The sequence below is a fragment of the Lucilia sericata genome, unplaced genomic scaffold (assembly GCF_015586225.1).
Source record: "Lucilia sericata isolate MDLA Ls3-8-SP2 unplaced genomic scaffold, ASM1558622v1 Contig000399F_arrow, whole genome shotgun sequence".
Classification (NCBI taxonomy): domain Eukaryota; kingdom Metazoa; phylum Arthropoda; class Insecta; order Diptera; family Calliphoridae; genus Lucilia; species Lucilia sericata.
Window position 1 is genome coordinate 148,846 of NW_023994417.1, and position 14,878 is coordinate 163,723.

Below are 14,878 nucleotides of genomic sequence, written 5' to 3' on the forward strand. Positions count from 1 at the left end.
ATGTCACAGATTTATCTGTGTTTATTACTCAACTTTTTTTACCACAAAAGTATTTAAATTAATAATACCTTCTCGCCTCAAAAGAAAACTTAATTATCCACCAAAACCACAAATATTGTTTCATTGCCAAATGTAACGTGTTTACAGAAAAGGGTTTAATTTCAAACACATTTGCTTCATTCTGTTGTTTTACACTCTAGTACCTCCAGTATGTATGTTTCCCCCATCATTCTTCAATTAAAATTGGCTTTGTTTTCATGTCTCAGAGACATGGGAAAAAAATAATTAAAGGAAGTTTAAAACACTTTGTCGTACAACTGAACCGTAGATGAAATAAGCAGATGAAGAAATGTTTACAGTTTTTTATTGTTATCCTTTTTTTTCAACATTTCTTTTTATGAGAAAAACAAAAAGATTTTATTTTACAGTTTGTATGGTTGTTTTTAATAACAGATGTTAAATGTTTGTTTAATATTCTTGTACTTATATGCAAGTTCAGACATAGTGTTGCAAATAATACTATGTATACTACATGTTGTATTTATTTGTAAGTTAGTAGTTATAGTATTGTTGTTTAGTTTTGCTTTCAACATATGGGGAGTTAGTTAGTTAGTTGATGTTTTTCCTGTACATGTGCAACAGTGCGTATGAGTATTATACATTAGTATTGCATTCAACGTAAACATGTGGTACACATCACTTGAATATGATGCTCTTACATATTTTATATTTCAAAATTTTAAAAATTCATTAAATGTTGATTAAAAAAACTACTAGATCTTAGCTTTAACAAGCGTTAAATGTTTTTGTGAATTAAAAATGTTCAGAAATTCTATGATTCTGCAGTTAAAATGTATATATTTCTTTAATTTCAAAAAAAAAAAAAAAACATTTGTCTTTTCTCAATTGTTGCTTACTGTTTACAAATTTCAAATTGTTTGTCATTTTAACCAACACCATGTAGTAATTTCTATACACATGCTTCAACAGTTTTACAAACATTAACACAAACTGTATTTCCGTTTCCTTTTAAAAGATGTTTGTTTTTGTTTACAGAAATCATATAAGTGTTGTAAATAAAGAAAAATCCTTATAAAACACATACTACATCAACATTGTAGTACGTGTAAAAAGGATGTGAAAAATCATTATTTGTTATTACTTTACCAACATACATATTAACAAAATAATAAAACAGACAGAGGGTATTTACTTTTTTTTTGTTTTTTAAATATTCTTTTAAAATGTATAAGCTGCACACCTTTTGATTTTTTTAATGTATTTTTTTTTATATTATTTATAGTATTTAAGTATTTTAATGTATGTATATTTTTTAATATTTATTTTCATTTCATTTGCTTGTGAATTCTTTTCATATATTTTTTTACTCGCAAATATTTTTCATCATTCATTTATTCTCTTGCACGTTTTTTGGCATAATGCATAAATGATTTTATTTTATCACTATTTTATATTTCTCTATCATATGTATTAGGAGGGCTGCAGTTTTGTGATATTAAAATAACATGTTTATTATGTTTTTAAGACCAAATTTTTCACAGATGGTCCAAAATATCATGAGGTGACATTGATTCGCTTAATATTCATTCAATTAAAATGTCCAGAAATTTGTTGAGAATATAAATCGTATGTTAAAACTTTGGTGCATAACATTAACTTCTGATGCCAAATTAACTCAACAACTGAAATATCGCATTTCTTAGTTATTAGTTAGTTAGTTAGTTAGTTAGTTAGTTAGTTAGTTAGTTAGTTAGTTAGTTAGTTAGTTAGTTAGTTAGTTAGTTAGTTAGTTAGTTAGTTAGTTAGTTAGTTAGTTAGTTAGTTAGTTAGTTAGTTAGTTAGTTAGTTAGTTAGTTAGTTAGTTAGTTAGTTAGTTAGTTAGTTAGTTAGTTAGTTAGTTAGTTAGTTAGTTAGTTAGTTAGTTAGTTAGTTAGTTAGTTAGTTAGTTAGTTAGTTAGTTAGTTAGTTAGTTAGTTAGTTAGTTAGTTAGTTAGTTAGTTAGTAGTTAGTTAGTTAGTTAGTTAGTTAGTTAGTTAGTTAGTTAGTTAGTTAGTTAGTTAGTTAGTTAGTTAGTTAGTTAGTTAGTTAGTTAGTTAGTTAGTTAGTTAGTTAGTTAGTTAGTTAGTTAGTTAGTTAGTTAGTTAGTTAGTTAGTTAGTTAGTTAGTTAGTTAGTTAGTTAGTTAGTTAGTTAGTTAGTTAGTTAGTTAGTTAGTTAGTTAGTTTCACGAAGTATCTGGCAACATGTTTAAATAAAGTTTACCAACATGTTAAAAGTGTTTAAAATAAACATCGGTAATAAGAGAGCAATGAGCTCTTCTATTAGTTTTGACATATGTCAATGCAGGAGACCTTAAGAGAGTGCATTTACGGAGGAGGCAATCGGTTTGTTAATGTTGCCAGCAACATGATTATTATTAGACTCATAATATCAGCTTGATTCAAAGGATCGGTTAAGTCACGATTAAACCTGAATTTACATGTTTAATAAAGTCAGGATTAGTTAGTGTGTATGTTAGTTACGATCGTGTAAGCGAAGTTATCGCCAAAAAATAATAGATTTCAGTTCTATAACAAACTCTAGAACAGAACACGATAATGAATGCGAAGTTTGGCCTCTGACTTTAAGTACAGATTTTGAACGAAATGCGTCAGTTGTCTGAATATAAAACATTTGTTTCTAACAACTTGATTCAGTCATGTCCATACGTTCTAAATGTTTAAAAAACATTTAAAATTTTTTTAACTCACAACTAAAGTGAGCCTCCTAATAAGTACATATTCATACGGAGATTTAAGTAATTTTTAATGTTCTTTCATTTTTAAAATATTTCTTTTTTTATAATATTTATGCGCTTAATGTGCATGCATTAAAATCAAAAAAAAAAAAAACTTAAAGTGATTATGGTGAAAATTATATAAAAAATCAATATATATTCTTCTTACGTATTTTATAAACTTTTTTCTCTTCTTTTGTGTGAAATCATTCATGGTTGATTTCAAACAGCTAAGAGCCAATCGAAGATTATGGGAAAATAAAGCAAAAGAAGTGTTGAAAATGTCACCACAACAACTTAAAAATTCCAATACAGATGAAGACGATGATAATACCATCAATGAAACATTTGCTCCAGGAAATACAAATATCAACAGTAACAACAATAATAACAATCATAATAGTAACGACAACAACAACAACAACGATAACAATCAATTCCACCATCCTGTTAATAATAAAAATGCGGAGGCCATAATGCAACAACATCTCCAACAACAGCAGCAACAATTGCACGAAGAAATGGATCATAATAATATGCAGTATGAAGATATTAACGACATCAATATGTTGCAACAACAACAGCAGCAGCAACAACAACAATATCAACGCCAACATTTCACAGATGAAAATATTTATAGAAAACCAAAGGATATTATAACAATAAGACAATTGAATACACAATCCCTAAAAGAAAGTATATAATAACAACTTTAAATATTAAGAATTTCCATAGGCCTCCTACAACTGCATTTTATAATGAAAAAAATGACTTAATGTTTCATCCTAAAGCTTAAAAAACAATTAACATGTTAAACCATTTAATGAATCGTTGGCTAGATATGTATATGAATGAAACTAATTATTATTAATAAAGTAGCTGGAAGTGTATTCTTGGACTGGGGAAACCTTTTCCCACACCATTTTATACAAAACATTAATGGCCGCTTCAATTGTACAGGTTTTTATATTATTATTTTTTTATATTTGTAAAAAATTTAATTAAGTTTTTATATATTTTTTTTTTTAATAAAAATAAATTTAACGTTGAAACGATTTTCAGTAAATTTAAGTTGAAATTAGTGTTACAATTTTATAAAACATAAAATATTTTTTATTGAAATTTATTTTCTTTTGTTTTAACTTGAAGAAACTAAGCATACATATGTATATCAGTTTGGATCGGAGTTTTGCCTGTTATTTATGGACCGATTTTCCAGATTTTAAATAGGCACCTTCTCGATAGCATGACTGATGGAATGATTGGTTTAGATCTGGGGTCTTCAGAAAATTTATTTCAACGGACAGATGGACATATAGACGACAGACAGACAGACAGACAGACAGACAGACAGACAGACAGTCAGACAGACAGACAGATAAACAGACAGACAGATAGACGGACAGACATGACTTAAGCGACTCCGCTAAGAATCCAGAATAAAGATACATTATACGATCGGAAAATTCTATTGTGGAAATTGCAAAACGGAATGACAAACTCTTATATACATAATCCTTCTCACGAATGTGAGAACTTTTTCCTAGAATTTAACTTTTCTCACTCAACCCGCTAATGAGCGTTAACAAAATCTTGAAATCAATACCACTGTCATCGTAACCAACATCAAATCTTCTAAATATTTCAATTAATTTCTCATATTGAAAAGTTTTCTCTTTTTCGCAGTACCATTACAAAAGTTACAACAAACCTCAAATATTTCGATTTTCTTTGAACAGGATATGTGAGAACAAAAAGACACACAAATAGATTCAAACTGCAACGACATCATCGTCAGCATACTTAGTATATGCTCATGCATAAATGAATGTTGCAACTATTTTATTTTGTAGGTTTTCCTTTTTTTAGTTACAACAAAAATAAATTCATTCTTTTGTTATAATACACATAAAAATTGTTGTAGCTTTTATATAACAAAGCTAAGTAATATGACGCCGGAAGTGCAATGTGGAAACGGATGTTCTACTATATATGTATGTATGTGAGTTTGTCAGACTATGAGGCAGTGAAATGTACATAAAAAAACTGAACAATCAAATAAAACAAACATAACTACACACAGCATACTCTACAATAACAAATTGAATATCTATCTGTACTATTCAATGACATTATTTTACTTTTTTTTATTGCACATTTTGCATTTTGTACATTTTCCCCGTGTTTTAAAAAACTTTGTCATTGTGGCAGAATGTTATTGTATGTGTCTGTGTAACTAAAATTGTTGCAACATCCTTTGTCTCTCTCTCTTGTATAAACAAATCGATAATGCAAAATTAAACTAAAAACAAAACTAAAAAAATAAACATAAAAAATAGTTTTTATTATAAAATTGTTTTAAAACTGCAGACAGACTTTTAAAATTTGTTAAAGTTTAAACATTAATGATGTCGCAACATTTGTGTGGTAATTAAAATACTAAAATTTTCATTAGAAATACGTTAGTTTTATTTTTAACTTTTCGTCCTTGTTTAAGGATCCGTTACATTTGACATTAATCATGTTGTATTGTTTTTATTTCTCTTTTATATAGTTGCTAGCCAAAATTTAGCTAATAGTAGAGAAATTTTATAAAATTTTGTCATGTCACTTTTTTGACATTTAATTCTCATGAAATGTTTTATTAAATTGAAAGCCTCTGTTTTTTCTTTCGTTGTTATATTGTTTGTTGAGCAAAATTTAATTTTTCCATGTAAATGTTACGTGACTGTGGTGAGTTGTATTTATAATTTTTGTTGTTGTTGGTAGATGTAATATTTGTAATAGAAAATTTTGCAGTATTCTAAATTTTCATTGAAATTTGATGGTTTTAATTAATTGAAAATATTCAATAACAAAGAAGAGCAAAATTTACCCCTTAACTTTTTCTAGTAGACTTTTTCCTCAAAAACAAAACTACTTATATAACCTCTGATTTGTAAGTGCTTACCTAACTTCCTACTTGTAAGTGAGCGCCGTAAGTACTTGCCACTAATGCCATTAATGACTTAAAATGCTATTATGTAAGTAAATTTGAGCATTTTTTTTTTTATATAAATTATCAACCGTTCAAAGAACTTCAAAGAACGAATATTACAACTGCATTACTGATCAAACTGCATTATCAAACATAAAAGAAAAACAAACAAGACTTGACTACATGCCAGAATATAGACTAGACTATAGACTAGACTATAGACTAGACTATAGACTAGACTATAGACTAGACTATAGACTAGACTATAGACTAGACTATAGACTAGACTATAGACTAGACGATAGACTAGACGATAGACTAGACGATAGACTAGACGATAGACTAGACGATAGACTAGACTATAGACTAGACTATAGACTAGACTATAGACTAGACGATAGACTAGACTATAGACTAGACTAGACTATAGACTAGACTATAGACTAGACTATAGACTAGAATATAGACTAGACTATAGACTAGACTATAGACTAGACTATAGACTAGACTATAGACTAGACTATAGACTGGACTATAGACTAGACTATAGACTAGACTAGACTAGACTAGACTATAGACTAGACTATAGACTAGACTATAGACTAGACTATAGACTAGACTATAGACTAGACTATAGACTAGACTATAGACTAGACTATAGACTAGACTATAGACTAGACTATAGACTAGACTATAGACTAGACTATAGACTAGACTATAGACTAGACTATAGACTAGACTATAGACTAGACTATAGACTAGACTATAGACTAGACTATAGACTAGACTATAGACTAGACTATAGACTAGACTATAGACTAGACTATAGACTAGACTAGCTATAGACTAGACTATAGACTAGACTAGACTAGACTAGACTATAGACTAGACTATAGACTAGACTATAGACTAGACTATAGACTAGACTATAGACTAGACTATAGACTAGACTATAGACTAGACTATAGACTAGACTATAGACTAGACTATAGACTAGACTATAGACTAGACTATAGACTAGACTATAGACTAGACTATAGACTAGACTATAGACTAGACTATAGACTAGACTATAGACTAGACTATAGACTAGACTATAGACTAGACTATAGACTAGACTATAGACTAGACTATAGACTAGACTATAGACTAGACTATAGACTAGACTATAGACTAGACTATAGACTAGACTATAGACTAGACTATAGACTAGACTATAGACTAGACTATAGACTAGACTATAGACTAGACTATAGACTAGACTATAGACTAGACTATAGACTAGACTATAGACTAGACTATAGACTAGACTATAGACTAGACTATAGACTAGACTATAGACTAGACTATAGACTAGACTATAGACTAGACTATAGACTAGACTATAGACTAGACTATAGACTAGACTATAGACTAGACTATAGACTAGACTATAGACTAGACTATAGACTAGACTATAGACTAGACTATAGACTAGACTAGACTATAGACTAGACTAGACTATAGACTAGACTATAGACTAGACTATAGGCTAGACTATAAACTAGACTATAGACTAGACTATAGACTAGACTATAAACTAGACTATAGACTAGACTATAAACTAGACTATAGACTAGACTGTAGACTAGACTATAGACTAGACTATAGACTAGACTATAGACTAGACTATAGACTAGACTATAGACTAGACTATAGACTAAACTATAGACTAGACTATAGACTAGACTCAAAATCCATAGTTTTTTCATCGATAGCCTGAGAAATTTCAAGATTTTTTATAAATATTCTTCTAAGTGAAATATTTCATAACAATTTAAAATCCATTAATTTTTGTTCTAAATTTCAGATTTTAAGCTTTTTGATTTAAAAGAAAAAAAGATCCATTATCTCGCTGTATAGTTAACAAATTTACTTAATTGTATATAAAATAAAATAAAAATAACTTTTAGTTTATATAATTTAATTAAGCTCGAAATGTATAATTTATAAAATATTTTGCAAAGCAAAAATTCAACAAAAAGCTATTTATAAGAAAATAAATTTTAAAACAAATTAAATAAAAGAGCTTTTAAAAATATTTTAATATAAAATAAAATTTAAGCAAATAAAACAACTATAAGTGTATACAATTTATTAAAAAAAATCAAATAAAAAAAATTAAAAGTAATTTAAATAAATGTGTTGTATATTATAAAATTAGTTAGGAATTAAATAAACATATATAATTACTAAACAATATGCATAAATTTTAAAGTTTATTTAAAATAATTTCAAATAAAAATCAACTTATGTGACTGATTGTGTATAAACAAGAAAATAAAACTATTAAATAAAATCTAAATAAAATTACTACTTATATATTTAATAAAAACATAAATATTTCTATGTATAAATATTAGTAAAAGAAAACAAATAAATAAATAAATAAGTAAATAAATAAATATTTGTATAACAAACTAACTAAAATGTGTCCCATAAAAGAAAATCTTGCAATCAACACAGTTTTAAAGCAAATACTTATACTAAAGAAAAATTTGCAAATAAAAAAAAGTACAAGATTAACAACAAAATATTCTTTCTTTAGTGTAATGTGTCTGAGCGCATAAATTTTTGAATTTTATTTCTTTGTAACAATATTTAACTTGATTTTCTTTATGAGTTGTATCTGGTATTATAAATACGTAGCAAAATCATTTTTTTTTTTTTTTTTTTCAATTTACAAACTTTTATATTTATTTTGCTAACAATGAAAAAAAGAAAAAAAAAACTAAATAAAATATTTAAATCATAGATAAAATAACATAAAACATGTGAGAAATACGAAGAAAAAATTAAATTGTATAAAAAAATAAACCGCTGACAATAAGAATATATGATCAGAGTAACACAAACATTAAGAGAATATTTTAAATTAAATGTAAATTATGGTAAGAAATAAAAAAATATTATTTGATGAAAATTTGCTTTTTTACAAATATATTTAAAGAATTATTATTTTGTTTAGTATTTTTAAGGGCAAAAAAATCTGCAATTGATTTTATTATTTCATAAATTTTGTATTGATTTTTATTCGGCTTCGCTTACAGAGTCCCTCAAATTTGTCCAAAAACCCAACTTTTACAGAAATTTATTATAAAGATATGTCTGTTTTAGTTTGTTCAATATACTATTTTCACTGCATTACCGACAAACTGCATTATCAAAGATACAAGCTACGTAAAATGTGTTTTTAGTTTTTCTACCTTAATATCCATAGCAGTGCCAGGTTTATCGAAAACTTGTCCAGAATTATGAAGAATATATTGGGCCATCTAAAATGTGTTACTATAATTTGATATCGACTATACGATAGCTATCAAAAGTTTTGAAATTATTTTTCATTTAAATTATTTCGGGTAAAGTTAAGTTTTCGAAAGAAAATAATTTTTATATCCTACTCCACTATAGTGGGGAGGATATTATGCATTTGTGTTGATGTTTGTAACACCCAAATCTGTCTGGCAGGCTGACTGTCTGTCTGTCCTCCCCCGGGATTGAAATCTCAATATTGGTGTTAGTGCCATATCCCGGAGAAAAGAGGTATTTGTACCTCTAGTGATCAAATGTATCCTCGGCCTTTCCTTAGAATAATTTGACATGGGGTCTAACCAGATCACCATATAATCTGGCACTACGGGTGGCCAGTTGCCCGCAGGACTTTTCCTGGCTGATCAGTTAGTTGTAGTTTCTTCAGGATGCACGTAGTGGCTGTGGTTTAAACCCAAATTCGCGGGGAGAGAATGTTGGTTTAAGGACTGATATATGCCATATATGTCTGGATTCTCTCTCCGGTGCTGTTGCTATCTCAACAGATGTCACTGGGTGATGTGACAGAGCAACTTATACTGGATTACTGAACCTATTGAGTATCTTTTACTCTTCGTGTAGTAGGGCGTCAGTATAGGTTGGGGAATTCTCAGGTTGACACTTGGTGATTGCCTGTCATTCCGTAGATTGTTCTTTATGGTCTGAAAACGGAACTTATGTAATTGGTGGACGATCGGGAAAGACTCCTCTGTCCGACAGGAGACTAGTACTGATTCTCGGCGCTGTTGCCATCTCAACAAGATGCATATTTTTTCATGCTACGCGACTTATGATTGAGGCCTTCTACTCAACTTGTCGGGATAATTATTGGGTTCGAATTTACTTTGGAAATTCCTACATTCTTGTTACATTATCTGACATACAGAGGGATCCAGATTTATTGGCTGGACATTTCGGACCAACAAATACGTCTCTAGGTGCTGTTGCCGAAACAACAGTAGTTTGGTTAAAAGATTAAGGAATGCACTGTGGAATGGGTCCACAAAGTTGGACACCTCGGGTATGTAAGATTTTTAAAACGATTCTATATCTTCGTTTGGGTTCGGATTAAAGAAAACCTAGCCGTAGCTATCAATTATCTCTTGTAGCTTAGGAGAATAGGGGATAGGCGAAATAATGGACTGATTTTAACCATTTCCAAAGTTGGACACCTCAGGTAACTACGCCTCTTATGGAACTTTGAGGTCCTCTTTACGTATGTAAAGATAAATTAAGAATTGGACAGAACTATTTCCTTCTTTTGTTATTTATACACCACTGTGCGGATGCTGAATATTTAGTCGAAATATAAAGAAAAGTCTTTCTAATAACCGGGGCTGGTTATATTGACTACAAAATGGAGGGTTTTTATCATATAACCGGTTAGAGTGAAACTCATATGGATGAATCGGGGTTTGAAGCTATTTAATAGTGCAACTAAGAATATATTGGATATTGGCAAAGTTTTACTGACTTAGACCAGAAGCATCCTAGAATAGTATAGAAAAACTAGATTATCAACGAAATCGAACCGTAACATTATTCAATTTTACTAACGAGAAACTATTTTAAAATCATTTCAAAATATTTACCCCAAAAGCCCTCCTCAGACTACAATACTGAGCGTTAATACTTTTAAAATTATTTATTTTTATATATTTTTAAATAATTAGCAAAAAGTGACAAAAAAATTAAATTAATTAAACGACACTTTTAATTTAACAAAATAAAAAAAGATTTTTAAGTTAGATTTAAAAAAATACGTCTGGCAGCTATTTTTTGTAAAAAAATAAACAGAAAAAAACTAACTAAATGTGTTTAATATGCATAAATCTGTTTAATTCATAATTAACAAACATAAAAAACAACAAATAATGATAATCGTTATAAACCAAACAAAAAAAAAACAAATTAATATAAGTAAAATTAAAATCACTTAAATTAACTAAAACTAATTTTAACTACTACTAAATAAATATTTACATATACATATAAATAATGAAATAAAACAAAACAAAAAACATGTACATTAAAATACGCTAAATATTTGTGTAAATTGCTAACTAAACAAAAAACCAATACAAAGAAAAAACCTTAATAAATAAAAGATTTTTTAATAAAAAAAATTCCAAAGCAGTTATTCCAATTCAATTAAATACTTAATTTTTCATTAGATATTGATGATAATTTATTAATTCACTTCTAACCACAACTTATCATTTTAATTACCACAAATTGTTTCTATAATTATGAATTTTCTTCAACATAATCCTTTTACTAGTTTGGGTTGAAATTATTTCTAATGAAGCTCATAAATTATGTTTGCCCTTATTAAATGCAACAAAAACTTTGGCAAAAAAAGTTTATAAGTATAACCCGAAAAATTGTAGAAAATTAATTGTTGTTACAAGTGAAAATAAAAGTTTAAATGAAATGTTTCTTAGCTGTTTGCAGTTGTTTCTAAGAAGATATTATTTACAGTTTATATCAAAAATAGCGGATAAAGATATTACGAAATGTTGGACTTTCTTAAGAGATATAAGATGAATGGGTTTTGAGTATTTGGAAAGATAGACTAATCTATTATAACAATTAATAAGTCAACAGGCTAATCTATTGACTAATTTTCCGAATAGCCTATTGACTGTGATCTTATCTACTGACTAATCCACTGACTGTTTTATGACTAGCTTATGTACTTGTCTAGGGACTGCATGATGGACCACTCTATAACTTAGTATATGGACCACTTTAGTCTATTTATAGACTAGACTATAAACCAGACTATAGACTAGACTATAGACTAGATTATAAACAAGACTATAGACTAGACTATAGACTAGACTATGGACTACACTAGACTATAGACTAGACTATAGACTAGACTATGGACTAGACTATAGACTCGACTATAGACTAGACTATAGACTCGACTATAGACTAAACTATAAACTAGACTATAGACTAGACTATAGAATTGACTATAGACTAGACTACAGACTAGACTAAATACTAGACTATATACTAGACTATATACTAGACTATAGACTAGACTATAGACTAGACTATAGACTAGACTATAGACTAGACTATAGACTAAACTATAAACTAGACTATAGAATAGACTATATACTAGACTATAGACTAGACTATATACTAGACTATAGACTAGATTATATACTAGACTATAGACTAGACTATAGACTAGACTATAAAGTAGACCATAGACTAGACTATAGACTAGACTATAGAGTAGACTATAAACTAGACTATAAACTAGACTATTGACTAGACTATTGACTAGAATATAGACTAGACTTTAGACCAGGCTATAGACTCGACTATAGGCTACACTATACACTAGACTATAGACTAGACTATATACTAGATTATACTAGACTATAGACTAGGCTATAGACTGGACTATAGACTAGACTATAGACTATACTAGACTATATACTAGACTATAGACTAGACTTTAAACTGGACTATTGACTAGACTATTGACTAGACTATTGACTAGACTATATACTAGACTATATACTAGACTATAGACTAGACTATAGACTAGTCAATAGTCTAGTCTATATACTAGACTATAGACTAGACTATAGACTAGACTATAAACTAGACTATAGACTAGACTATAGACTAGACTATAGACTAGACTATAGACTAGACTATAGAATAGGATATAGACTAGGATATAGACTAGACTATAGTCTAGAATATAGACCAGACTATAGACTATTGTCTAGTCAATAGTATAGTCAATAGTCTAGTTTATAGTCTAGTCTATAGTCTAGTATATAGACTAGACTATTGACTAGACTATAGAATAGACTGTAGACTATACTATATACTAGATTATAGACTAGTCTATATACTAGACTATAGACTAGACTATAGACTGGACTATAGACTAGACTATATACTATATTATATACTAGACTGCAGACTAGACTATAGAGTAGACTATAAAGTAGACTATAAACTAGACTATAAACTAGACTATAGACTAGACTATAGACTAGACTATAGACTAGACTATAGACTAGACTTTAGACTTGGCTATAGACTCGACTATAGGCTACACTATACACTAGACTGTAGACTAGACTATATACTAGATTATACTAGACTATAGACTAGACTATAGACTGGACTATAGACTATACTATAGACTGGACTATAGACTATACTATACTATATACTAGACTATAGACTAGACTATATACTAGACTAGACTTTAAACTGGACTATTGACTAGACTATATACTAGACTATAGACTAGGCTATAGACTAGACTATAGACTAGAGTATAGAATTGGCTATAGACTAGGATATAGACTAGACTATAGACTAGACTATAGTCTAGAATATAGACCAGACTATAGACTAGACTATAGACTACTGTCTAGTCAATAGTATAGTCAATAGTCTAGTTTATAGTCTAGTTTATAGTCTAGTATATAGACTAGACTATTGACTAGACTATAGACAGTCAGTTATCCATTCCTCGAGTGAAACGGTGATTAACTCACACCCTACAGAATCAGCCTTTTTTTTATCCATAGTCATAAAAAAAACAAAATATTTCTTCACTTTTAACACCCACTGTACTTTAAATTTATTACAATATAAATTCTGAATCGTAAATTCTAAGACAAATATATATTTATCATATTGCTGAAAAATTTATACAAATAATACTAAAAACACTTTAAAGAGGATACAGATTACTGTAATCCTCGTAAATAACAACAACAACAACAAAAACATGACAAAAAAGCGAAAACAAAGATAAAAGTAGAAAAAAAAACGAAATGGGAAAAATAACTGAAATTGACATCTTAAGTACTTTAATACTATCTTATATCTTACAGATAAAATATCTTTTATTACATCTACTAAACATAAGTATAAATTGTAGGCGTATATGAAAATGTATGTAGCATTGTCATGAATTTAGCTAAAGGCAAAATATATAAAAAAAATATTTTTTTAGTATATTGTGACAGTTGTAATGTTAGAAGTAGAAGTATATAAGTATTGTTTTAAACATTTAAAATTCTTAACATTTTATAGTAGTTTAAATACAATTTCAGCAGAAATATTTAAGGTATATTATTTACATACATATTTACATTTTTATTTTTTAAACAGCTTTTAAGAAAATCTAAAATCTAAAAATCTTTTATTAAAGTTTAATAATTGAATAATGTCATCATCAGTATTTAATTTGACAACTATAAAGAAAATTATTTAAAGAAAACAAATTTTTGCTGTTTCGGTCTATGTGTAAGTATATTGTGGATGTATATATAGAACATTTGACACACTTACATACATATGTTTATAGAAGATATTTGAAAATATTGTCATAAAATATTCAACATTATGCTGATTTTACAACAACCCTGAAAACATTGTCAACAGCAGCAGCAGCAATAACAAAGAAAATTTTATAATAATAGACACAAGAGCCAGTAAAATAAGGTAAGTGTAGATTTTGAATTTTCTTTCTATACGGTTCTTAGTATTTTTTTATATTTTATGGAAATAACAGAAATTTACGTATGCATGAGATGTAAGCGAATTGTTAAAACTCTCGACTTGGTAACAAACAAAATCGTTAAAAGATTCAAAATAGGCTTAAACTGAAGTTCTTTAAAAATAATGTTTTAATTTATAATCGTATTTTTGTGTAATCCGAGGTCTGTTTACATACATATATTATGTTTCTATATCATTTTC

At 28.2% G+C, this 14,878-nt stretch overlaps 1 protein-coding gene across 2 annotated transcripts in view; it reads left to right on the top strand.

Annotated features, from left to right (window-relative positions):
• LOC119604495 (protein-tyrosine sulfotransferase) overlaps positions 1-14,326 on the top strand; it is a 69,018-nt gene extending 54,692 nt beyond the window's left edge. Inside the window, exon 7 of one of the 2 annotated variants that reach the window (XM_037957146.1) lies at positions 14,288-14,326. In XM_037957146.1, the coding sequence (XP_037813074.1) occupies positions 14,288-14,311 (24 nt within the window). In that variant the 3' untranslated portion in view covers positions 14,312-14,326. Of the gene's footprint in view, positions 1-3,026; positions 3,845-14,287 lie in introns of those variants that run through there. The other variant, XM_037957144.1, reaches the window with a different exon arrangement.
• The last annotated feature ends 552 nt before the right edge of the window (positions 14,327-14,878 follow it).